This window comes from Martes martes (assembly GCF_963455335.1).
Source record: "Martes martes genome assembly, chromosome: 3".
NCBI lineage: Eukaryota > Metazoa > Chordata > Mammalia > Carnivora > Mustelidae > Martes > Martes martes.
In genome coordinates, this window is record NC_137890.1 from 171,071,124 (window position 1) to 171,098,371 (window position 27,248).

Below are 27,248 nucleotides of genomic sequence, written 5' to 3' on the forward strand. Positions count from 1 at the left end.
TTGTGCTGCATAATTTGTGACGGAGAATTAAAAATATCCACAGAGTTGGCGGTCATCTTATCACATGTAGAGGAGTGCTCGGCAGCAGACCCTCGGAGAGAATGTTACATTTTTAGGGAGGGCTATGGAATGATCAGTTCTAAGAGCACCACTGAGGAAGCAGCAGTTTACGGCCTGCACAGCTCCTCTTATGCTCAAAAGTCAGGGAATTTTTCTCTGCACCTGAAGAACATTTCAGAGGGGTAGGGGTCGTGTAGACATTTTTTCCAGTGAGTTCTTTTTTGTGACTCTACTGGTAAAAATGGAGTTTCGAAATGCCATATATAATCAGTCCAAATTTTAAAGAGAATGTAATGAATGAGTGTTTGAATTAGAATCACACTTTGGAGGAGAGCCTTTCCTTTTCTCCAAGTGTAAGTTGAATTCACTGGACCTCCCATTAGAATGAGAGCCAGTTAGACTTATAATCACTATGTTACCCATGACAGGAATGAGTTTTTAGACTAGACAGATGTTTTGGATGCCCTTTACCTTTTTTTTTTTTTTTTTTGAATTGAAGTTGTGGTTGTATTCGTTTATGTCATATTAGTTTCAGGTGTTGGTTTCTGTTTATCTTATTTGAATTCAGTCTCTTGATAGAATCTATCTCCTGAGTTATCAGTAATTAGCAATACATACTGAGCAGGCATTGAGACTTTAGAGATCTAGGACAATATTCACTTACCAAATTGTGGATCTCTCCCTTTGACTTGTAAAACAACTGTGTATAAAACAATACGAGTATTTTATATATAGTGGTTTATAATTTGCAAAGCACTTTTACATACAATTCTATGACTTGAGAGGCTCAGGCCCAATGTTTAAAAAGAAAGAGTTGAACCTCATATCAGAACATTTAAAATACAAGCTATTCCTACCACATCACATTATACCATCCGGCCATGGTTTTTGAAGTTACCTTGTTAATGGGATTTATTGGTGTTTCCCAGAACAATATCAAACCTCACTTTCTTTCTCTCTCTCTTTCTCTCCTTCTCTCCACCCCACCCCCTTTTTTAATTCAGACAAAATCTTGACGAGGGGAGAGAGGTTGGGTGGTTTTGATCTGTTACTGAAGAAGATCATGGCCATCCTCATTAAGAGGTTCCACCACACCCGCAGGAACTGGAAGGGTCTCGTTGCTCAGGTTATCCTCCCCATCGTCTTTGTCACCACTGCCATGGGCCTTGGCACACTGAGAAATTCTAGCAACAGTTATCCAGAGATCCAGATCTCCCCGTCTCTCTACGGTACCTCTGAACAGACAGCCTTCTATGCGTAAGTTTCTGTCCTTTGAAACGTCTCCCCAGTGCCTCCAGAAGTGCGGCTGCGCCTCCGTGACTGCGTGCAGTGCTGAAGAATAAGGAATTACGAGGCAATGCACCCGATTCTGCCAAAGGAATGGACAGTGTTGATTTATTGCAACATGACACTTCTGTTGCCAACAATAACTTTTTAAGAGTTTCTGTGTTTGTTTGAAAGTAAACTTATCATAGGCCTTTATTTTTAATGACTAGACTTTAATCAAGAAAGCCAGGCTAGGTGTGGCTCCCCAGTCTGTTGTAATATATAGCAAATCACTTTTTATCGGCCTCACAAATACTGGATAGTAAGGTCGGAATTCCACAAAATATAGTATTACGTATATACAGTAGGTGATCACTAAATGTATGTGATGGTTAGGAAAATAACAAGGCAGTCAAAGAGAGACATGTGCTGATTTTTTTCCACGATAATTTTTTTTTCTTCCTGATACTGGGTTTTCTCGGGTTTTTAAGAAGACTATCTCATAGACAGCATATTTTATTTTTCCAAATTACGCATAAGCATGACTTTCATATGAAAGAGTAGTGGAGGATCAAGAATTTGTTCCTGTCCTTTACCATTACAGGAATTCTCACCCAAGCACACAAGGCCTAGTCTCAGCAATGTGGAGCTTCCCTGGCATCGACAACGTGTGTTTGAACATCAGTGATCCGTAAGTTGTTCTCGGAGTTTATCTTTTTCTGTTTGTTTTTTTTTTTCCTTTTTCCTTTCTCTTTGACACTCCAGTTTGTCTGTATACATGTGCATGCATGGACGCCCCTGGGAGAGATCTCTATTGAACAGATTTTCTCTCTCCCCTCTAGTTCATTCCATGACTATGCTGTGCTGTATTACTAAATATTAGGGACTTAATAATTTGTAGAGTTCTCTCATGTACGTGTTTCCCTTTAACAGTCATAACAACCCTGTGAATTATTAATCCCATTTTTAAGATGGAGAAACTGAGATTCATGCAGACTGAGATACTTGTCTAAAAACAATCTAGACTGTAAGTTGTGCAACTAAAACTAAGACGCAAGTCTTCGGATTCGAATTCGTCTTTGTGCTATGTAGTATTGCCTATTCGAACTTCCAAGATGGTACACGGTGCCTGTGAACCTGACATTGGTGCGTTACTTGGCTAAAGTATTCCCTTCCCATCAAAGGACAGGATGAAAGAGCAGAAAAGAAAGGGGTCAAAAAAGCCCCATCCTGCCACATTAAAACAGTTCAGTGAGCTTTGGTTTCAGCACTCTTCTATCAATAAGCACTCTCTCTTATCCCCCGTAAAATGTCAAATCATTTGGAAATGGTAGTGTAATGTATATTTGAGTTATGAAAAACCAGCAAACTGTACCTAAGACTGTACACTTGAATTTAATACCAAATACTCACTTATATGCTCATACATAACCATTAGAACACACACATACCTCACTTTAATATCATTTTTACTTGCAGAAGGTGTTTAAAGGAAGATAGTCTGGGAAAATGGAACACCAGTGGGGAGCCTATCACTAATTTTGGTGTTTGCTCCTGCTCAGAAAATATCCAGGTAAGATGGAATTCCATTTCAGTGAAGTAGGAAAAAGAAAGGAATAAATATTGAAACTTGAAAGATCTATCCGGGTTACGAAAGAGTCAGTATAATTTCATTTTATGGAAGCTAGTAGCTCAGAGATGTGGAGCAGGGCAGCTCAAAAATATTGCCTTTGAACTTCAGGTCACTGTTTTAAATCCATCTCAGAACACATTTCCAAAGGCAGGTAATTCTATGACAGTCTTTGTAGAAACCGACTAAAAATGAATTTTTGGTCTCAGTTCAGTTCTAACCAGGAAGCTCTATGTTTCAGACAACAAAGCCACCATAACTGTCATATTTGAAAACAGAGTAAGACTGCCCATTTGGTGGTCAGCTATGAAGTCAGTAATGTGTAAGTCCAGAACAGAACTCCATTTGTCTCTAAGGAGCACCTCCAGCATGCAAGAAAAATCGACATCCTGATAGAAACAGAAAAGATTATCCAACCATCCCTTACGCCGTCCGTCTTTTATAGATACACACCTTACTTTTCTGGGCCTATCAATTCAGCATACTTCTAAGAAAACCACATTCACAGGGGAAATGAAAGATTGAAAAGAATAAGTGACTGTAAGCTTCTGAGAGTGACTATGTGGTCAACTTACTTCCCCATAGGAGAGGAATCTAGCGATATTTTCTAAATAGCATTGTGTCATTGAACCTTGATCTCTTTGTACAGTATTTTGGAATGGAAATGTTCTTTCTAAATGCAACCTGTTTTTGTGTTCTTATGCAAGACAGTTACTAACAACGAAAACTGGGATCCCACAAGCATCTTCTGGGATCCTTGCATATTCCAATACCAGCATTACCCAGTACTCAAAGAGTTTTCTAATCCCTCATTTAATCTGACTAATTTCTGGAATTCTTCTTGTATTTTCTCTAGTTCACAGTAAGAGTCAACTAACAGTACTAAGTTAGAACCTAGATAAATTCCATTAATCACAGAAAAAAATGAGAGAGAGAGAGACAGAGAGAGAGTGAGTCAAAGCAAGAAACAGACTTTTTAATCATAAAACAATCCGATGGTCACCAGAGGGGGTGGGGTGGGGGATGGGTGAAATAGGTGTTGATTGCACTTGCTGTGATGAGCACACGGTGATGTATGGAACTGTTGAATCACTATATTGTATGCCTGAAACTAATAGAACATTGTATACTAACAAACTAGAATTAAAATAAAAACTATATATAGAAATAAATCACCAAATGTGTATATATGAAAGTACCTACCAATGCTGAAGATACACATAAACTAAGGGATCAGCAATTCCATTTGTATTATACTCCCATCGGAAGTGTGGTCGTGTTCACCAAGAGGCATATACTAGATATTCATAGCAATACTATTTGTAATAGGCACTCAGATTCCCACCAGCAGTAGAGTGGATCAATCAAATGTGATATATTTTCACATTGGAATTCTGTACGCAGCAAAAAGGGAACGTTTGATCTACAACTACACACATCATATGGAGGATTCTCACAAGTGAATGATGAGTGGAAAAAGCCAAATACAAGAGAGTATATATAATACAATCCTATTTCTATAAAGTACAAAAACAGTCAAAACTATTCTGAGCTGGATGCTTTGGGAGTGGTAGTGACTGGAAGTAAGCTTGAGGAGGGGCTTTCTCTGGTACTTGCATTGTTACCTGGTTTCTGGTTGCATGGGTGTGTTGGGTTTGTCAGAATGCATCAGGCTATATTGTATGTGCTTTTCTGTACATAGAATTCAACAGAAGACTAAAGCTAAATGATTACATTGTAGCATAAGGGTGTCTCTAATTGTGGAACCAGTAACTTTCTTCAAATGTGATCTAAATGTTGACCCAACTTGATGTAAGGTGAAGTTCAGCATTCATGTTTTAGAGCAGTCTGCAACTTTACGTCTCAGTACCCATGAAGTTGTGCTAAAGTGTGGTACTAGCCTCAGGCTCTGGGGCATCATGTGAAGGGACGGAAGGAAAAACTGGAAAAATGCTAGGCTTCTCTCAAACCAAACTTCATGTCAGAGAAGCATGCTAAGCTTCCGTGAAAAGTAAGTGGTCAGGAAGTGCACAAAGCTTATGAGCATAAAAATAAGTGGTGAAAACTAAGATCTGAGGTTGGTTAATAGTAATGTATGAATACATTTAATTTTGACAAATATACAATGGCAGTAATGTAAGATGCTAACAATGGGGAGAACCGGGTGAAGGGCGTACAGGGACTCTCTGTATTAAATTTGCAGTATCCATACATGTGCATGTAGAAGGATGTAAGCAACTTTGCAATATATGCCAACTTTATTTTGGAATAACTGAACATTTACATATGTAAAGATTAGATTTAGATTTATTTAACATAAAGTTACAAATATTTAGGTATATGTAAATTGGAGCTCTGACACCCAGCTTTCGTAAATTGATGTTACAGCACAAAATCCTCCATTGCTGTCACCTGAGAACTTATGTCCCTTAGTGTCATCTTTTCAATTCTGGGCAAACATTTTTTTCTTTCCTGTGAATTATTGAGGGAATTTGGGTTTATCTTAGAATTTAATGTTATTCTCCGTGCATATCAAACTTGTTAGTACAGTGAAGAGAAAATTGCACGTTGGTTAACTTGTATTCTTTTTGGCTTCAACTAAGTCCTAAACGTGTGTGTGTTCTGTAGAAATAATAACTTCTCCAATTTTTTGGAATCAGAAGATGTCTTCCTTTTCAAAGCTCTTCAGCGTAAGAAGACAGTCTTATCACACTCTACCTGTTGTAGCAATAGACAGATCATGAGACTGAAGCTTCTTCACATTGTCTATTTGATTTGCAAAGCATCGATCAGAAATAACTTAATTTTTAACTTTACTTTTCAGGAGTGTCCTAAATTTAACTATTCTCCACCTCATAGAAGAACTTACTCTTCTCAAATAATTTACAACCTCACTGGGCACCGCTTGGAAAATTACCTTATATCAACTGCAAATGAGTTTATGCAAAAAAGGTAAAAATACTCTATAATATATTAATTTAGCATATCTTGATTTCAAATTTTTAATGACAACTGCCTTCTGAACTTGAGACAATAGATGAAAATTTCTGGAACACCTAGGTCGTTTAGTCGGTTAACTGTCTGACTCTGGGTTTCGGCTCAGGTCGTGATCTCAGGGTCTTGAGATCAAGCCCTGTGTCAGGCTCCCCACTAAGCAGGGAGTCTGCTTCCCTTCCTCTCCCTCTTCCTCTGCTCCTCGCCCCTGTTAATGCTTTCTCTCTCTCTAAAATAAATCTTTTTTAAAAAACAGATGAAAATTTCTATTGATTATTTATGTGGTTAAATTCTCTATTTTATCAAAACAGTCTTATGTATGAAAATTTTTAAAAAAAATAACAATCTCCTCAAATAAGACTCATTTTAAGAAATTAAAAAGCACTGGGGTTTTTTAGGCTGCAAAGATGTATTGTTAAACTTGTACATATATTTTTCTTCTTGAAGCAAAAATGTTCTTGACTAGATTACACCGATTTGGAGGGGTTTTTGTTTTGTTTTGTTTTGTTTTGTTTTCTCTATTCCACATCCCTAGGATCATGGCCTGAACAGAAGGCAGACACTTAACGGACTGAGCCACCCAGGCATCCCCAATTTGGAGAGTTTTAAGGCATGGCTTTAGGTGACAATTGGCCTTAGTTCCAATATAAATATCTCAAATTTAGGGATAAAATGTGTCCATGTATAGAAAGGCCACAGGCTCATACCAAAGCCACCCAAAGGTTTGCCGTGGATGTAAGGTTGGTAGGCTTATATTTGGGATACCGTGGATGGACCTGGAAGTCACTCTGTATGCTAAGTGAAATAAGCCAGACACAGAAAGGCAAGTACTGCTTGATCCCACTTGCATGTGGGATCTGAAATAGTCAAACTAATAGAAGCAGAGAGTAGAATGGTGGTTGTCAGGGTCTAGGGGTTGCAAGAAATGGGGAAATGTTGGTCAAGGGCTACAAAGGCTCAGTTATGCAAGATGAATAGAATCTGGAGAGCTAATCTATAGCAATGTGACTATAGTTAACAATACTTTATTGTATACTTGAAGTTTGCTAAGAGGATGGATCTTAAGAGCTCTCACCACACATGCACACACATGCAAGGCCTGTGTGTGCACACAAAAAGAAAATGGTAACTGTGTGAGCTGATGGATATTTTAATTAGCTTGATTATGATTATTTCACACTATATACATATATCAAGATATCAAGTTGTATACTTTGAATATCTACAATTTTTATTTGTTAGTTATACCTCAGATAAACCTGGGGGAGGGGCAGTTAGTCATTTTGCAAATAGCTACTGTTTTCTCCTTTCCTCTATCTCTTCCCTCTTTTATTTCTCAATGTGCACAAATGACTAAAGTTCACTGTAAAATAATTAGAAAGTGCATATAAGCAGAAATAAAAAGAAATTTCTCTCTGTCCAGATAGAACCACTATTTATCCTTACAAAAATTTTCTAGACACAGATACATGTAAATATTTTCAACAGAATGAGGTTTATTATAAACATTTCTAAAACCTGCTTTTAAAAGAATAAATAATATACTGTAGTGTTCTTTGCATGCCAGAAATATAGCTCTATAGCATCACATTTAGGATGATAGTCACCAGAGGATTAATCTAGTGTGACTGCACCATGGTTTAGTTAACAAACCTAACTTGGGACATGTTAATTAATCCATTCTTAAAATTACTGTTTGAATTTTTAAATCCACTTTTTATTTTTAAGAGACTACGAACTGACAAGTACCAGGCAATTATATAGGCACAATTCACCTTCAAATGCCCAGGAAGAGAAAAAGTATAGCACCAGGGGACAAGCTAGGAGGAAAAGTCTGGAGAATTGAAGAAACAGAGCTGTTTGAAAAAAGATGAGAACTGATCTTATATCACTTTAGTATTAAATCATTTCTTTAGGGATGCCTGGGTGGCTCAGTTTGCTAAGTGGCTGCCTCTTGGCTCAGGTCATGATCCCAGGGTCCTAGGATAGAGTCCCACATCCGGCTCCTGACTCAGCAGAAAGCTTGCTTCTCCCTCCCACTCTGCCTGCTGCTCTCCCTGCTTGTACTCTCCCTCTCTGTTAAATGGATAAATAAAACCTTAAAAAATTATATAAATAAAAAAAATCACTTCTTTAAAAAGGATTTTTAAGGGCTGAAATATTGTAATTTTTGAGATGGCGTGTGATCCGGTTAAGTTGAAGGAATTGGTTAGATTACATATCACTTATTTTCAGAATGATTACTCCACATTTGCAATTGTTTAAAAGGACTTTTTATTTCTAGTAATAATATACACTTTAGATTAAAATATGATAAAAGAAATCAATAAAAATGTGAAATATTTTTCAGGCAGTATTTATTTCATACTTTTAATGTGCTCCTACTGGAAAGAAAACATTGAGGCCTTGGTTAAACAATTTAGGTCCATTTATGAATATTTTTTCCATTAAAACAAATATAAATTTTGTTATTCTATATAGGTATGGAGGTTGGAGTTTTGGGTTGCCTTTGACTAAAGACCTTCGTTTTGATATAACAGAAGTTCCTGCCAATAGAACACTTGCTAAGGTAAATTATAACCTTTCTTCTGGGATGTCATACAAATGAGAATGTGAACTTGAAATGCCCAAGCATGAGCATGAGGTGAAAACAAAACATGGGTGCAATTAAGTTGAGAAGCTGTTTGGCATAATGCTTTCCCTGTAGCACTAGCCTTCTAATCCTATGTATTGACCCCAGGGAAACATGGATACACAAGCAGCAGGGTACATATACAAATATGTACATAGTAGTGTTTCTCATATTAGCCGAAAACACAACCCCAAATGTCCATATACAGTAGAATAAATGAATTGTTCTGTATTCGTTCAATAGAACTTTCAGCAGCAATGAGCTCAGTTCCATACAAGCAGGTGAATATCCCAAACATTACTAGTAAGCAAAAGAAAAAACAAAAAGAAACACTTAACTGTGATTGCATTTACCATAAACTTTAAGAGTAGGCAAAACTCAACTATATTGTTTATAGAGAGTATTGTGATTTTGAGGGACACAGAAAATCCTGGAGAAGATGTTCTGGATGCTGGCAATTTTTGTTTCTCAACTTGAGTGATGGTTCAATGTGGGTACTCCTTTTATAATTTTTGATTAAACAGTACATTAATGTTTTATGCTTATTTCTTTAGGTGTATGTCATATATGGTTATCCTTGATTCTTATAGAGCATGGATACTTAACAGAATTTGATGGAGATAAATACTCCTATTGGCTTTCCTTTTTTTTAAACTACATCATACCTATGCTTTGAAATAAGCCAGAATTAGAGAATCACACATACATGATCTGTAGGAGGCTTAGAAATTTTAAACTGTCCTCCTCATATTTCTGATTTGGTAGTAAGTGACATATACAGACTTGGGGGAAGTGGAGAGACTAATACTTACTTAGTAACTGTGATAAGCCAAGCACTAGTGTCACCTGTTACACAAACTAACCAATTACATCCTCACAACATTCCTGTGAGAGAGATATTATGGGGCCTATTTTAACTGATTTTCATAAGGTCGTATAGAAAGTAGACAATAGAGTTGGAGATTTGAGTGCCCTTCCCCCACCATTTGTTCCTTTTCTTCCTCTCTCCACACACAGAGTAAACATTCTTGCATAAAGAAAGAGCCTAATATTAAATAACTTCTCTCTTGTGATTTTAAATTATCAGCTGGGTTTCTTGAATTGAAATACAGCAGTATTTTTTTTTAACAGAAAAGGTAAATTAACTCACTTCTGTGTGGTTTATAACTAGGAATGAAAAGTTAGTATGGGAATTTCCAGGTTATCAGTCTTGTTGCTAAGGACACAGTGTGTGTGTGTATGTATTTAAACTTTGTACAGCCTGGCCTAGATGCCATTTGTTGTTGTTATTATTATTACTGAGGATGTCTTAGCTCTAGTCCCAGAATCCCTATACACTAGCCACAGAGATGGAGATGTTAATGATTTCTCCTGTTTATTTCAAGTTTGCCTGTAGAGAAGGTACAGAATAACTAATAACTTACTGCCATCACACAGGGGGAAAAAATGTTTTTCCCAATCTCTGCCCACCTCTAAATTGGAGACATAGAGGTTTGTGGTCAACACTCTGGGGAGTGGTCCTAATCTTCCAAGATAAAACAAGTTATTGGGAAATCGGTGCTCTTCTTTTAAATATAAATTCTGTGGGCTGTCAGATGTAAAGGCAGCCTAATCTCTTTGAACAAAATACTGATCTTGCCTCCTTTTGGAATTTAACAGGTGTGGTATGATCCAGAAGGCTATCACTCACTTCCAGCTTACCTCAACAGCTTGAATAATTTCCTCCTACGAGTTAACATGTCAAAATACGATGCTGCCCGACACGGTAAAGTTACTTATGCAGAAGCTTCTTATATTGCAACTTTTGCCTCTGTCCATATAAAAATGCATGGTAGAGCCTGTTTCCTCCAGGTATTTTATGGTATCTAAATCACAGATCTTTAAAAGGAGTCTGAAAGTAGTAACTACCACCAGATGGAACATTCTCGGTGATCTCCTTAACTTCAGGTTAATTTAGCTTCCTCATTTATTGAGTCAAGATAATAATGCTTATGTCATCCTTGTTGCTGCTCTCATGTCTAGTAGCTATTACTCATAGGAAAACATTTTATTACTATTTACTTGTATATAGGCTAAGAAATCAAAAATACCTAAATGTTAATAATTCTAAACATGAAGCCAGAACTTTCAAACTAAAAAGTTCTACACATGACCCAAACTGTTACCATTAATTGAGCACTTACCATATGATATGTGCTTTATATGAAATATTGCTAATCCTTACAGACAGCCTTTCAGGATGAATATTCTTGGTCTCTGCTATTATTTATCTAGGGCTCAGAAATGAGATTTGAACCCAGGTCTGTCTGACTCCTGCCTCTTCATTTTTCTAATACTTCTCAGGACTCAGTCATGTCTCCTTCCATTGGATTTCCCAGGAGGCATCCACATAGTTTTCAAAACAGGGTTTGGGATTTGAAAGAGACTGATTTACTTTTTTCAAACTCAATTATTGTTCATCAAACCATTTCATCTTGTTAAGCCTGCTCAAATTATTTTCCATGCTGATCCAAAAAATTATTAATAGTAAAGATGGAGAAAAATGAGTAACCTATTTGCTGGCCAAGACTGAGTTTCTAGATGAATAAACAGGCCAACAAATAGCCTACTAAGTAGAAAAATAGACACAACATACCTTTCAGAAATGCCAACATCTGTTTTCTTTCATCTCCTTCCTGTTGGGCAGAATCGTGTGTGCTGGATATTCTGGTGATTGGAGAAGTAAATTACAGAGTCAGATACTCATCCTAGCAAGAGAATCTTTCAGTCTTCATTGTAGAAACAGCAGTATTTTTTTCCAAACTGCTTTGGCATTTTCCTAGCGGGAGGAACCATGAAGAAAATAACAAGACTGATAGATGGTCCTTAGATCTAGAGGACCAATAAAGGGCATAGTCAAAGTGGCAAATTAAATTAAATAGTGACCAGACCTGGATGGGTTTAGTATAACCTGGTTTGAAATACGATTGAACACTTGACTTTTGGTAGGATGTCTTCATCAGAACAAAAGATATTTGTTTCTATGACAGATAGTGAAAGTGTAAGAGCTGTAGAAATGCTAAGTAGGTGAGAACAAGAGACCAATGCCATTGTTTCATTTACTAGTAGTATTCTTTGCCAAGACCAAGGCAATCTGGATCACTCTGGACTCTTAGCAGGCTTGTTTTGGTCCCTACCACTGCATTTTTTACGTTACAGAAGTTAAAGAACTAAGAATTCTGGGACATAAACTATATATTGACCCTAAAAGGAAATTTATATTTTAGGTTTAAAAATAAGGCTTAGTTTGAGTTATGTAGCAATTAGTAGTAGTGTGCCATACGTGTATGTGTGTGTGTATATGTTTATCTATATTTTTTTAACTTTTCGTGTGTAGACTCATGAAAGTGGTAGCTTTTCACCCTCTTGGGAAGGAATTCTTTAAAGAAGAAATCATGTCACCCCCAAAATACTTCTGTTGTTCTATAATGCATGTATGGGGCCATGGTAATACTGTTTTTAAAAATCAACTCAGTGGGGCGCCTGGGTGGCTCAGTGGGTTACGCCTCTGCCTTCGGCTCAGGTCATGATCTCAGGGTCTTGGAATCGAGCCCCGCATCGGGCTCTGCTCAGCAGGGAGCCTGCTTCCTCCTCTCTCTCTCTGCCTACCTCTCTGCCTACTTGTGATCTCTGTCTGTCAAATAAATAAAATCTTTAAATTAAAAAAATAAAATCAACTCAGTTACTCTCCTGACATCTCCCTCCCCCAATGACACTACCTGTTTTAAGGCATGTTTGTTGAATTCTGCATGAATTGGGATTTTGCTTTAGCTGTAAAACTGATTTTCTTTGAAATCTAACATGCTAGTAAGTATCTTTTAATTAGTTTTCTTTTGCGATGTCAATATTTATTATTTTAATGGAGTTCCCTCTGGTGGTTAATTTAACATGAAAATTCTGTTTTCTTCTCAAACAATATAGGTTTGCTTGTTTTCTCTAATAAATGTTCTACCGCTACACTCTTTTCTGGATATACTGACACATTGTTTCCTCCACCCTCATGTTCGTTCTGACCCTTTATTGCGTTAGTAGTAATGGTCAATGGGGAGCATCTCATTTTAGGTTAACAACTTACAGAGACAATCGAAACAGATCATGTGTTATTTTGAACATATATTTTATATGGGGGAAATCACTGAAATTTTAAGATTCAGTTTGATTTAATAAGTGTTCATTGACTGATCACTGTATTCAAGACATGCTGGGTGCTGTAGAATCCACAGAGAAGTTTTCCATGTACATCCTTAACCCTAATGCATTTACTTGAGCTTTTTGCTAAAAATATGTATAAAACAATTGGTTCAGCAGCATTTTTCATAGTGGAGTAAATGCATTTGTAAAGATTCCTCCAGTGAAATAGAGTAAGTTCTTGATTCTGAAATACCAAGCAGGAAAAAAAAAATGCTTCCCCCCCTGCCTGTATTATGATTCAGCAATAGGTTTAAGTAGGGCCCCAAGGAAAACTAAATCTCAGTAAAAAAAAGAGACCATTAATTTCCACAAAAGATAAGAAAAGTGCCTTCCCCTATGATGTGATTAAAGTTATAGGCCACATTGATTGTTGCTGGCTTTTTGTTTTGCTTTATTTTTTTAATATGTAACAGTTGCAGAATTCAACCTCAAAATATGTTACATTCTACTTAGTAAAAATTATAAATTTAAGTTATGCAGAGAATATAACTTTAGAATAATTTCTGTTTGGCTGCTGTGAAAGGGTCTTAATATCCCGATATAATAAACATATGCTATATGAGCGGTAAGTGAGAAAGTTCTTGCTTAGCTTAGGACTCTGTAAAAAATAAATGTTTAAGGGATAGCCTCACTGCCATTCTTTATGGTTCTTTTCCAAAGTTTCTCAGACTGTAAGACTTTGCCTTCCTGGGGTGGTCCATTAGGAAACTGTTGCCAGCCACCCATTTTGACTGTGGCTAACTATGGCTGTCAACATCCTCTGATAAGAGGAGAAAAGAACCTGGCTTCTAACTCAGGAACTGTAACTGACTATGGAACATCCCAATAATTTAGGATTGTATTGGATTTAAGTGACTGCTTTTTCAGAGCCAGCTAGTTTTTCTCAGTTCTCTTGGATCTTTATATGTCTCAGTGAAAATCCCTCAGAGATGGCTGAAATTGCCAAGCCTTACGCTGGTAGAGTTCTTGAACAGTCGTTTTCTTGGAATTAGTAAAAGAGGAGGGATCTCCTCAGGCTGTGGTATTTTACCAGCAAAAGACTAAACAGCAATGGGATGGTCAGTGTTTTTTTAGGAGATCCTCTCATAATTGCTCTAAATACCAATATAAGTGTTACTGAAATACAAACATGTGATGAGGTAGAATAAAATGGAAAACAAAAATGTAATAGAGGGGAAATGCTATATAAGAAATGTAAATTCTTGGGGCGCCTGGGTAGCTCAGTGGGCTAAAGCCTCTGCCTTCGGCTCAGGTCATGATCCCAGGGTCCTGGGATCAAGCCCCACATTGGGCTCTCTGCTCAGCGGGGAGGCTGCTTCCTCCTCTCTCTCTGCCTGCCTCTCGGCCTACTTGTGATCTCTATCAAATAAATAAATAAAATCTTTAAAAAAAAAAGTAAATTCTTGCCCCTTCTCCCAAAATTCCATATACAATGTGAAAGCATTTTTTTTTTCTTTTTATGTGAGTGCCATTAATTGTGTGGCATTGATGAGACTGGCTGGGGGGAAATAACTTTCCTTTAAAATAGTATCCCCAAAGTAAAATGAGAACATACGGAAGAAAGTATTATATATTATTCATCCAAATATTGGTATTTCTGAGTATCTACGAATGAAAAAACCTGTCTCTTCTTTAAGGCATCGTCATGTATAGTCATCCCTATCCAGGAGTGCAAGACCAGGAACAAGCCACGTAAGTAGAAACATCCAGCATGACTACTCCTTGGCATATAGTCAAGCTTCTGTATGAAGTACTATAATTGGAAATCACAGTTGTATGTGAAAGAATGTCAATCTAGAAGAGCCATTAATATAAGTCACTGACTGGGATAAAAGGAAGTTTCTGAAAGCCTGTACAGTGAGGTTGCCGAGTGAGCTTGCTGACTAGAGAGTCAGAATCTGCTGCTTTTATAAGTCAGATGTGTAAGTGCTTCATGATTTCAATTTCCCTGCATAGCGTTTAAGTACTAGTTCTAATCTCAAGAACTGTATATTCCTTGCATATACCCAGTAACTCTTGGAGACCGGGGTTTACTTATTTATTTATCAAATATCCCTGGTCAGTTCCGATGCACTAGAGCTATATTTACCCGGGGTCATAGCCGAGTCATGGAGAAGATATTATCTGGCTGCCTTGCAGGAAGACTTATTGTGTTCGAGCCAAGTCTTACACTGTTCTGTTGATGGTTTTAGTCATGAGTCTTTCTGAAAGGAAGAGAGTTCCAGAAACTTACGTGTACTTTCCTCTGCCTATTGCTCACTACAGAATGAGCAGCTTGATTGATATTTTAGTGGCACTCTCCATCCTGATGGGCTACTCTGTCACTACCGCCAGCTTTGTCACCTATGTTGTCAGGGAGCATCAGACCAAAGCCAAGCAGCTGCAGCACATCTCAGGCGTCGGTGTGACATGCTACTGGGTAACAAACTTCATTTATGACATGGTGAGTAACTTGTGTCACTGCAAGAAAGACAGGATTGATTTGGGAGAAGACATCAGTTTGAGGGGCACCTGAGTGGCTCAGTCGCTTGAGTGTCCAACCCTTAGTATCAGCTCACATCATAGTCTCAGGGTCGTGAGACTGAGCCCCATGTCAGGTTCCACACTTAGAGTGGAGTCTGCTTGAGATTCTCTCCCGCTACCCTCCCCTGAATCATGCTCGCTTGCACACTCTCTCTCTCTCTAAAAACAAATAAATCTTTTAAAAACTGATGGCATTAGCTGTATTGGCCCTACCTTGTTCAGATTATTAAAAGTCAGTAAATTAAGGAAAAAAACATTTGCATCAGTCTTACAGTCATCCGAGAGAGGAAAGCTCCACCTCCCCTCATCTCTATGGTCTGAGACCATCTATATCAGATTCCCGAGGACATTTACTGAAATGCAGATTCCTGCACCCCCCCCCCCCAGACCTACTAGTTCTGCACCTTGGGAGTGGAGCCAGGATATGCATTTTTAACAAGATCCTTTATTTTATGCATACTAAAGTTTGAGAGTGACTACTATGGAGAAGTAGAAGTTAGCAAAATAGCCTTGCCCAATGGTACCAAATAATCATGCTTATAAGAATTTAATCAACTAATAGTAAAAAATCTGAAGCAGCAGTCCCTGATGAATGACACTATTAGAGAAGAATAGTTGGGACGATAAGGGGTGAATTCACTGACAGCTCTCTCATTTACATAAAATGGTCCCAAAGTTCAGATGGGTCTTCTTGACTCCAAATGTGCCAGTATTGGCGAAAAGCCCAGGAGGTGGTATGCATTTGCCTGGTGATTATGGCAAAATTGTCTGAGTTGCTGTATAGATCATTGGCTTGAAGAGCTGGAGAGTAATTAACTGCATATCCACTTTGTTAATGTATCCAGTGAGGTCTGAAATGCATTTGTTGAAGAAGTCAAATCTAAAAAGAATCGTAATGACTCCTCTGGACTTAATAGGAGCTTTAAAGCCAAGAAAGCTTAAAGTATACGATTCTGTGAAGGGCTGCTTACTACTTAGATTCTATTGTCATATATCTGGTGTTCATTCCAATTTAGGTGCCCCCCCCCAATTAAATTACCATCTCCTTTATAGTGTACATTTTGCTACAGCCTGCACAGCATTTAATATTTCTGTTTGTCAATAAAACACTGAATTCTTTGTTCATATATGTGTAATTCCAAGCATGTGTGGAACCCGCCACCCTGCTGTTTTATAAAGAGTGTCTCACACTGATAACCAAGACTTAGAAATCTACCACCGGTCAGCGTTCCAGCATTCAAAATGAAATCAGTATTTTGAGGACTGAATCTAATACCAAGATACCTGACTGTCTTATCTTTCTCACTGAACCTCTCACCAAATGATCCCAAGTCTCAAAGCCTGGAGGCAGGAACACCAGGGACTCTGTGTACATCTATAAAGATGGAGACTGGCTTGACCTTCTATCGCAGGAGACAAATTCTAGAGTGAAATCAATGGTAAAATAAGCTGAACATTGCAAGGAACAGGAACATAAATAAAAATTCATTCCTTCACCGATTTCAAGGTCAACTTGTTACAATTTTAACTAGATGGGCTATTGATGTTTTTGGAAAAATATTTGCTGTATATTAAGCCTTGTTTTACATATTCCCATAGGCCTTCTACTTGGTGCCTGTAGCATTTTCAATTGGTGTCATTGCAATTTTCAAGTTACCCGCCTTCTACAGTGGAAATAACCTAGGCGCCGTATCTCTCCTCCTTCTGCTATTTGGGTAAGCTGCAGTGAAAGAAGAATGAACAGATGTAATTTACATATGTAATTCAATTACATAAAAATGGATGCTTTAGAATGATCAGAAAAATGTGTGTACATGTATGGATTTATGTATTGACAAATCATGAGTATATAGCATTGTAAGTTGTGTACTTGTGTATATTTTATTTACATTTTTATAGATGTCTAACACACGCACAATATTATTTCTGTATTAGGGCAATACAGGTAGTACAGGTTAACATTATCAGTGCAAGCATAGCGGTTCTGTCTGCCCTGAATGCACGAGTAGTATCCATCGACTTCGCAGTGTTGCTGATGAAGGATTACTTTGTCTTTAGTTCTTCTTCATCACTGGAAAGGTTGCTGCAGTATTTGCTCAAGCAGGACATCCAGCTTCTGGGCATTCTGTGTCTGCTTAGCTAACTTAAAATAAGGTCATTATTTTTTCTCAGCTTTAAGTTACAAGATTTATTATTGATTAAACTCTTATTTCTGAAAAAACAAACAAACAAAAAACTTCCCTGCATAGGATGACGACATGTCTAGAAGGAATTAATTTGTAGTTGTGATGGTCTACAGCTACTCAAGTTTCCTGAAACGAGAAGTTTCTTACTGTCACTTAAGAAATCTAAAAGATTTGTCAAAAAATGTTATAAAAGAGAGATCTAACTATAAAAGATCTAGCAACTTATCCCAAATGTTTATTTTCAAAACCCTATCAAAGTTTTTGTTTGTTTTTTGTTTAAGGGTAGCGATGAAGGTGTAATTTTAATCCTTAGTATTATTAACATACAGGTATGCCACATTTTCTTGGATGTACTTGCTGGCTGGGCTCTTCCATGAAACGGGAATGGCTTTCATCACTTACGTCTGCATCAACCTTTTTTTTGGCATCAATTCCATTGTTTCCCTGTCGGTGGTGTACTTTCTTTCCAAAGAAAAGCCTAATGATCCGGTAAGGTCCATTATTAGTCTGCTAAACTTCAATAAAGTATGAAACGTTTCAACATGTTCAAGGTGAAAAGATTTTCTGTATTTTACATTATCTAATACAAAAGAGGAATTTCATTTAATTCTGTTAAATTTAGTAGAGGAGAAACTACAGCCTTTGAAAATTCTTTTTAGGCTCCGTCTAGGTTTATGATTGTATTTGCCCAGTGTCAAAGCTATTGACATTTGATAGGGCATGAGTGGGGTGATGGAGGTGAAATCAGATATATTATATGACACTGTGAAAATCATGCAACCAATTGGTCAGCTACACTTTTTACTCATTAACAAATTGCTATGGTATGATAGTAACAAGGACAATGACTTAGTTCTGTGACTGTGGGTTAAGATTTTTTTGAACATTTACAGAGAACAAACCTAATTCATCCCCTTTCAGTCATGTATTGAAGTCTGCTTCATTGTAAGCATCACTTTCCATTCAGAGGGGACAATTATAATTAGTGAGAAGGGAAGCACTAGCAGTGCTAAGAGATTGAATTGGAAAGAATAGAGAGGAAATGAAATGAACTGAGGAATAGACAAGCACACTCCAGAAGGAAGAAGACAATTCATGAGTTGGAAGTGGTTGGCCCAAGTGTGAATAACGTGAAAATGAGCCATTTGTTCCTTATCGAGATAGGCTGTCTCTCTTTTCTCACTTCATTTTAGTCCCTCTTCACGTACAAATTACCTAAGGTTCTAAAACTTAACCTTACCAAATGCCTCCTTTACTCAGGCTTGACCAATACCTTGTGTCAGACCCTCAACAACTTGGCTATTTCGCATTCCTAGGATGTAAGGCAGGGCTAGAAGTGATTCAGCCTCCAGGATTTGGCCTGATCATAGCCCGATGGCCTGATCATCTCAAGAAAAAGATAATCCTTTTCTGCTTGTATTTTAGTTATAAATCTCTGCTGTTTGTTTAGAGTAAATACTTACATGTAAATTCAGCATACGTGTGAAATATTTGCCAATCTAGGTGAATTTCTCAAGTTTTACTATTTGTCCACATCTAGTTTTGCATTTCTGTCAATTTGTTAGAAGTCTAACACTGAGCTTCATTTTTTTTTCCCCTCTCATTTCAGACTTTAGAACTTATTTCTGAAACCCTCAAGCGCATTTTCCTGATTTTTCCACAATTCTGCTTTGGCTACGGTTTGATTGAACTTTCTCAACAACAGTCAGTCCTAGACTTCTTAAAAGCATATGGAGTGGAATACCCAAGTGAAACCTTTGAGATGGATAAATTAGGTGCAATGTTTGTGGCTTTGGTTTCTCAGGGCACCATGTTTTTTTTCTTGCGGCTCTTAATCAATGAATGGCTAATAAAGAAACTCAGGTAAATAAAATGGAAATATTGTGTTTGACCTCCATGATAAAACTCAATTCAGAATATTTCAGAAGTGGTCCATAGTCATCCTTCCATTAGTAAATGGAAATGTGGTAAAAAAAAAAACAAACTTAAAAAAACTGTCAAGTAATTCACCATTCATTTCATTTAGTAAATAGTTACCAGACCTTACTATATGTCTGCAAGTATTGTTGTAGAGTGAGAGAGTAATATTAAAGAAGCTCAACTGTTAGCCTTAAGGAGATTAGCCTTGATTCAGTGGTGAAAAAAAAAAAATTAAAAAAAAAAAGATTCAGTTGTGGGAAAAAAAAATACATACGTAAACGAAAGATATAGTGTTTGAGTTGTTTAAAAGGAAGGATAGAAAGTAGAAATGAGAAAAGAGTACTGAGTGAGTAGCATATTAGCAGTGGGTTTCGGAGAAGATTGGGTAAAGAGAAAAACAGAATCATAAATAAAAAAAAAGAAATATATATACCATTGACCCAGCTACTCCATTTCTAGGATTCTTTTCCTACAAATATGCTCACACACATGCAGAATTATGTATGTATAAAATCATCCATCATAGCAGCCGTTCTTAATAGAATGAAAACAAACTAAATGTCCTCCATGTAAGGATTGGTTCGATAAATTATATATGTTTTTTTCCATACGTGAAACACTGTGCAGTCATCAGACTGATACAGTTCTGTATGTAATATTTGGGGTTACTGCTGATATTATTAAGTGAAAAACCTAGTTTCAGAACTTTGTGAATTGTTTATTACCACTTGGGTTAGAAAAGAACTATAATTTATACGTACATATGCACTATCTCTAATTATAGGTGCCTTGCTGAAGAGAACTGTACAGGAAAACTTACTTCTCACTATATATTCTCACTATATATTCTTCAGTACCTTTTTAATGCCTTGATGTGCATGTATCACGAATGGAAAAATAAAACAAGTTAAAAATAAAAGAATGACAAGAGCAAAGATCAAGCAAAAAAATCTTGGCTTGTATTTGAGAAATGAGTAATACAGTGTGATTAGAACATAGAATAAATGTAATGAAATAGTAGGAGCTCAAGCATATGGCCAGAAGACTATGGAGTCTATTAGATACTTGGCTAAAGAGATGATTTGGACTTTGTTCAACAAACAAATAGTCGTCCAATAAAGGTTTTGACCAGAAAGCAACCTGATCAAATGGTGGTTTAGGAGATGTGATTCTGTGGATGTCCTACAGATTAGAATGGAAGAGTCAGAGATATTGGAGCAGTTTGAGATTCCTGAAGAATTTAGGTGAGAAAGAGTGAAAGCCTCTGATGGTAATAGAAATAGACAGAACATGATTGATGACTGGGTGTTAGAGGCATTTCCAGTGTTAGGAGACTGACACAAGTGGGTTTTAGAATGGGGAAGATTCAAAGAAAACATCACAGTTGGAATCTCTGGGGATATCATTAAAAGAAGCAGGGACATTGGGAGGAAGATGTGATTGATCTGTTGGGTTTTTAAATTTGGTTTGATTTGGTTTGCTTCAGTATATGTTAGGCAAGATGCTGATGTGGGTTTGAGACTTAATTAGTTTTCAGGGCCAATAACCATAACTAGATCCTAGGTAAGACTTTCACAGGAAACAGAACATAGAGGAACATTCATGTCACTGATGATAAAAGAAGAAATAAAAAGGATTTTCTTTTAAGAAGATGATAATTGATCATGGACTTACAAGTGTTGGGTCTTGTTAATGACTCTGGTCTCTCTTTTAGAGGTAACTTTCAAACCCAAACTGATCCCCTTGTTACTAAAATTAGGATTCTGAATTGTAACAGTGGATCTGAAAGCATTTAAGGCATGGAAAGCAGAAGCTGTTTTCCGGATACCATATTGGATATGGTGAATGGCATCCATGCTAATTTTTAACTTATTTAAGTAGCATAATGCATAACAAATTTAAAACACACCTTGTGTGTGATTGCACACTTTTAGTGAAGTGAGAACCCATTAAAATATGTGAGAATTGAGTGATGCCATTCAGAATCACTGATGCAGAATCACTGGGTCCATTTTTTAGGCTCTTCTTCAGAAAATTTAATTCTTCACCCGTAATGGAGACAATAGATGAAGACGAAGATGTGCGGGCTGAGAGATTCCGAGTAGAGAATGGTGCAGGTGACTTTGACCTGGTCCAGCTCCATCGTCTCACAAAGAGCTACCAGCTTATCCACAAAAAGATTATAGCTGTAAACAACATCAGCATCGGGATACCGGCTGGGGAGGTGAGGAGCACTGCTTCGTTCTGAACGGTCCTTTATATTGGCATATTAAGTGACAAAAATCTTCTTTTCTGGAAATTTTTTTTCTAGAAATACGGAAGTTACCCCCTGAGTATTTTGATGGATTCTCTGTATAAAATTTACACACATCCATGTGTTACTTACCCTCTAAATCTTCCCTCTTAACAGAAAGGAGTCACCACACCCCAAGTCCTAAACCCATCCCACGCTGCTGTCCTCCCTGGGGTGGGTTTCCAGTCATGATGCCTGTGCGGGGTGCTGTCTCCAACTTTTAGTTTTCAGCCATTTGTGAAAAACAGCATAAAGAGACCAGTGTCCAGAAGCAAGGTCCTAGAACTTCATCCATATTTATTCTTGCTGTTTTTATAGAAAAAATATTGGGGCACCTGTGTGGCTCAGTTGGTTAAGCATCGGATTCTTGATTTTTTGGCTCAGGTCATAATCTCAGGGTCACGGGATTGAGCCCCACATCAGACTCAGCGTCAGTGTGGAGTCTGCTTGAGATTCTCTCTCCTCCTTTCCCTCTGCCCCTCCCCTCTTGTTCGCTCTCTTATAAATAACTAAATATTTAAAGGCAAAAAAAAAAAAAAGAAAGAAAGAAATACTAAGGCAGCTTTGAAAGGAGAAAGAGAATGTGAGCATTTCCCTTAGTTTTTGGAGCAGAGCTGCAAACCAAATGCATCAAATCTATTCAACAGCATAAAATTATTCCTTCAGTGGCTTATTCAGTAAAGTTGTGATTTTGTGTGAATAATGTGAAATCTATAAATATAATTACTTTGTCAAGTTAGCATATCTTACTTGTGGGATGTTTTGTCATGTCACCCAGATAATATAATATAAGATAATGTGTAAAATAAGTCGTAAGTATATATACAAACGTTCAGATGGTTAAAGGAAAAAAGATATTTAAGTAACCATTTGTTTTAAAAGAGAAAGAAAGTTTTATCAAATACCAACAGAACACTACAATATCCATGAATAATTCCAATGATGTATTTTTCTTTGTAATTTATTTCACCCAGGCAGAAAGAGGAAAGGATATAATAGTAACATGTCTTTGGTTTGGATTAGGATTTATATATATTTTTTTCTTTGCTCTCCCAAACTAGTGCTTTGGCCTTCTTGGGGTGAATGGAGCAGGAAAGACAACTATCTTCAAGATGCTGACAGGAGACATAATTCCTTCAAGTGGAAATATTCTGATAAGAAATAAAACTGGGTATGAAAAACCATGGCTTCAACTTACTGAGCACAACATAATGACATGAAAAAAATAATTAAAATGAACTCTTTGTTATTTTGTAGTCGCATTATTAAATCCTTAGGGGAAAAATAGCTATTCCACGAGGTGGGAATTTATAAATCTTAAGTGTGATATGGTCGTGGATATTTTACCTTTTTTTATTAGAATCACCAATCCCTGTGACCGAAAAAGAGCTGCCTTCCCCATATTTGGGGACGAGCAGGGACATGCCTTTTGAAACTCTCTGTGTCTTTTCTTCTCTCAACTCAGATCCCTGGGTCATGTTGACTCACACAGCTCCCTCATTGGATACTGCCCTCAGGAGGATGCCTTAGACGACCTGGTATCTGTGGAAGAACACCTGTATTTCTATGCCAGGATACACGGAATTCCAGAAAAAGACATCAAAGAAGTGAGTAGAAGTTTGAAAACTAATTCCTTTGAAAACCATTACTGTTTCCGCTCCCCACCCCCTACTCTCACAACTGAGTGAGACCTGGAAAACTATGGCATTTTCTTGCTGTCAGGGACCACTGAGGCAGTCTTTCCTTAATTGTGAATATCAGACAAGATGCCTACGAACCCAGTTGCAGAAGCTCCTTGATCTGTGTTTGCTCAGAACTATCCAGTAAAGGATTACACTTGCCAGAGGCTCAGGGCTGAGCCGTGGTTGGTGATGTCTGCACACCCTCCTGTATTTAGATAAGTTCTGAAACAGGGGATTCCCCCCAAAACTGCCCACGTAAAAGCAAATAGCTTCCATTTTGATTTTTTTTTTTTTTAAAGATTTTATGTATTTGACAGAGATCACAAGTAGGCAGAGAGGCAGGCAGAGAGAGAAAGGAAGGGAAGCAGGCTCCCCGCTGAGCAGAGAGCCCGATGCGGGGCTCGATTCCAGGACCCTGAGATCATGACCTGAGCCAAAGGCAGAGGCCTTAACCCACTGAGCCTCCCAGGCATCCCCCATCTTGTTTTTTTTTAAATGTGATTTTGTACTTCAGTGCCATCATTTGCCTTTTTACTGGAATGGCTAACCCTTGGGACAGCTTTCTCTATTTCTCCCACCCTGAGGACCTGTTGAAATCCTCCTAGGATTCCACTCTTTGCCAGAGCTATTTAGCTACAGAAATAGCCTCATGAGCCCATGACTCCTAAGTTAATATGCTGCAGTTTTCATACTGGGTCAGTTTTAAATAGACATAAAACCTTTGTGACAATTTGCCCCCTCCGTAAGAAGAAAGATGAAACAAAGAGGACAGTCCATGAGAAACCTGCCTTGTGAAGGGTAGAATTCTGTTTCAGCTGTTTTAAATTGTATATAGAAATCCTGCAGAAAGTCCAGTCCAATTGTAAATACACAACACACATTTGGGGGTGGGGGGAATCCCATTTAAAAATGAGTCTCCACGGGATTGTTTTTATCTCTTTAAGACATTATTAATTTTTAGGTGGGCCTTTAAAAGTAAAAATAAAATAAGTTGGGTTTAAATGTTTGAATTGTTTTCAGTATGTATTTCTTCATTATAGAACTTTCTTTCACAATTACCTTTTTTCCCTGTAGTGCTGTTAGGGTTTTGGCAACAGAAGGTCAACAACCTAACTCCTCTTTTCCTCCCACAGACTGTTCATAAACTCCTGAGGAGACTTCACCTGATGCCCTACAAGGACAGAGCCACCTCTTTGTGCAGTTACGGCACAAAAAGAAAATTATCCACCGCACTGGCCTTGATAGGGAAACCTTCCATTCTCCTGCTGGTAAGAGGATCGTTGTGGAAAAGGGGACTGCATGATTAGACCCACATACCCAATAGTGTGTGTAACATTTTATTGTCATTGTTGCCATAAATCTTTACTGAGGTCTCCCTTTGTGCTGGTTATTTTGCAAAACATCTTACATATACCACCTCATTAAGGGAATTTATTTTTTTTAAGGATTTTATTTATTTCTTATGTCAGAGAGAGAGAGTGCACAAGTAGGGGTGGGGTGGCAGGCAGAGGGAGAAGCAGGCTCCCCACTGAGCAGGGAGCCCGATAGAGGACTCGATCCCAGGACCTTGGGACCATGACTTGAGGTGAAGGCATACGCTTAACCGACTGAGCCACCCACGTGCCCTTATTAAGGGAATTTATATCCGCAAAGAGCTACAGCTAGTCCATTTCAGAAGAAACACTTGTTATGGGATCAGGAAGTAGCCAGAACAAATTCAGGATATTCTAATAAGTATCATTATGGAGTACGGAACAGTTTGATTGCCCATTATGGAAGGAATCTGTTGTTAGTAACTCATCAGGTGAACTAACATGTTTTCCAACTTCTCCTAAAATGGAAAGACAGAGTTTAGGGCAATGTGTTGTGCTAAAATTTCATTTCCCTGTTACTTAAAAATATGCGTTACCTAGTTTGGGATTGACAATATGCCTTTCTAATTTATTTGAATTCTTTGATGCAAGAAATGTATTCCACATTTATATTTTGGTTAAGAGTTGGAAAATTTAATTTATCACCTGGAATACAAGTTACTCATAGAGGTGATCAATAGGGCATCCTGCTCTTCAGGCCAGACGCTGGGAAGGGGCCTATTTCTGAGAAATGAACCTGCCCTTATTTTGGAAGATGCACTTCATTTAAGGAACTCTGAACTTCAGAAGAGTTTTGACTGTATGCAATACAAATTCAATTATAAATCACCACATTATTCCAGGGATTAAGTCCTACAGAGGACCCCATCTTTTAAACCGCCCAGCTAAGTGATGCACAACCTATCTTTCTGTAGTACCAGAAGTTTAAAATGCATTACATCCCTGCCCATCAGTGCTTACAGTGGAATTTTATTGTCTAAGTGTGCCTTAACTTGAACAAAACAATCCTTAGGTACTTCTGTGAAAGAATAGAGGTAAAGTATTTAAAATGTTTAAAATTGCTAGGCAAATGTTACGCATTAATGAGCTGAACTGAAATACAGGCTATGAAAGAAAGCTGTCATATTTTCTGTCATATGCATTTACCCTATATGCTCTCTTCTTCAAGAATAGGAGCAGTGACAGGATATCCTTTCCTGTTTCTCCAAATCAACACTCATTCCTTTAGCCTCTTACTATAAAGACGAGCCTCAGATAATCCTATGTACATACTCTCCACTAGGAAAACAGACCTCTTAATTATGACCTAATCTTGTCCTCTAATTTGTTAATTTAATCATCTCTTACAATCTATTATTGCTTGTTTAGCAGTCGTTTGTCATCTATTTTGAGTTTTGTGTCTGAACCATTTTCCAAAGCATCATTTATCTTAAAATATCATTTATATTTTCTACGTGGAAATTTCTGCAAATGTTATTTTTATTCCTCCGAAGAGGATTCAGTTTCAATTAATAACATAGAATTTAAAATATACCTCCAAATAATACATTATATGTTGATAAAAATAAAAAAATTAAGTAAAAACTTTTAAAAAGGTTAAAAAAGAAATAAAATAAGATATACCTCAAACATATTAACTGAAAAATCAAATTGTGTTCTGTGAGCAGCATATGCTCTAATATCACTCAAAACCACAATTCTACTCTCAGGAGCAAGGTAGCAATCTTGTTGATGTAGCTTCAGATATATCTGTGACAATGTAGTATTAAATGCAGAAACCCCACTTTGTCAGTAATTGATGCAGACTTTTTTTCCAAAGAAATACGAGACAAGTGTAAAGTAACAGGGTGTCAACTTCACTGAGACACTTTTTTAAAACAGATTGACAATTCTAAATGATTAATTTTGAGCTTTTTGACAGCCGCAGAAAGAAGCCTATTAAGTATAAAACAGGTTTGTCACAGAACTTCGCAAAGTGATTTCTGTTCTAGGCAAGTGAGATGCAGTGATTCATGTAAAGAACCTCATCAAAAATTAATTAATTTGATAAATTTTTCTTGTAACTTTCTATTAAGGATGAGCCGAGCTCTGGGATGGATCCTAAGTCGAAACGGCATCTCTGGAAGATCATTTCAGAAGAAGTGCAGAATAAGTGTTCCGTCATCCTCACATCTCACAGGTAAACTGAGGGTGGGAACCCGAGGGCCAGTGACAGGATTCTAGGAGGAGAGATGGGAAGAGATAATCCTGTAGAGTATGTATTGGTAACGAAGCCACAGTTGAGTTAAAGTAATTTATGTTGTTGTCATGGAGCAAGTCAGGCAGGTTTCATGTGAGAATCCAGCTCCTGTGGTGGGTGCGATAGGGCCTAAGCAATCTGTGTACAAATAGTTTCTCTTAGGGCACCTGGCGGCTCAGTCTGGTGAACGTCCCATTCTTGGTTTGGGCTCTGGTTACCA

The 27,248-nt window shown here is 37.5% G+C and overlaps 1 protein-coding gene across 1 annotated transcript in view; it reads left to right on the top strand.

Annotated features, from left to right (window-relative positions):
- The window catches only part of ABCA12 (ATP binding cassette subfamily A member 12), a 169,507-nt gene that overhangs the window by 132,747 nt on the left and 9,512 nt on the right, over positions 1-27,248 (top strand). Inside the window, exons 34-49 of the mRNA XM_080799565.1 lie at positions 1,065-1,317; positions 1,931-2,017; positions 2,806-2,899; positions 5,781-5,908; positions 8,432-8,519; positions 10,242-10,347; positions 14,450-14,504; positions 15,078-15,255; positions 16,935-17,050; positions 17,851-18,010; positions 19,131-19,384; positions 21,461-21,665; positions 22,796-22,905; positions 23,200-23,341; positions 24,550-24,684; positions 26,865-26,968. Coding sequence (XP_080655691.1) covers positions 1,065-1,317; positions 1,931-2,017; positions 2,806-2,899; positions 5,781-5,908; positions 8,432-8,519; positions 10,242-10,347; positions 14,450-14,504; positions 15,078-15,255; positions 16,935-17,050; positions 17,851-18,010; positions 19,131-19,384; positions 21,461-21,665; positions 22,796-22,905; positions 23,200-23,341; positions 24,550-24,684; positions 26,865-26,968 — 2,215 coding nt within the window. The remainder of the gene's footprint in view (positions 1-1,064; positions 1,318-1,930; positions 2,018-2,805; positions 2,900-5,780; positions 5,909-8,431; positions 8,520-10,241; positions 10,348-14,449; positions 14,505-15,077; positions 15,256-16,934; positions 17,051-17,850; positions 18,011-19,130; positions 19,385-21,460; positions 21,666-22,795; positions 22,906-23,199; positions 23,342-24,549; positions 24,685-26,864; positions 26,969-27,248) is intronic.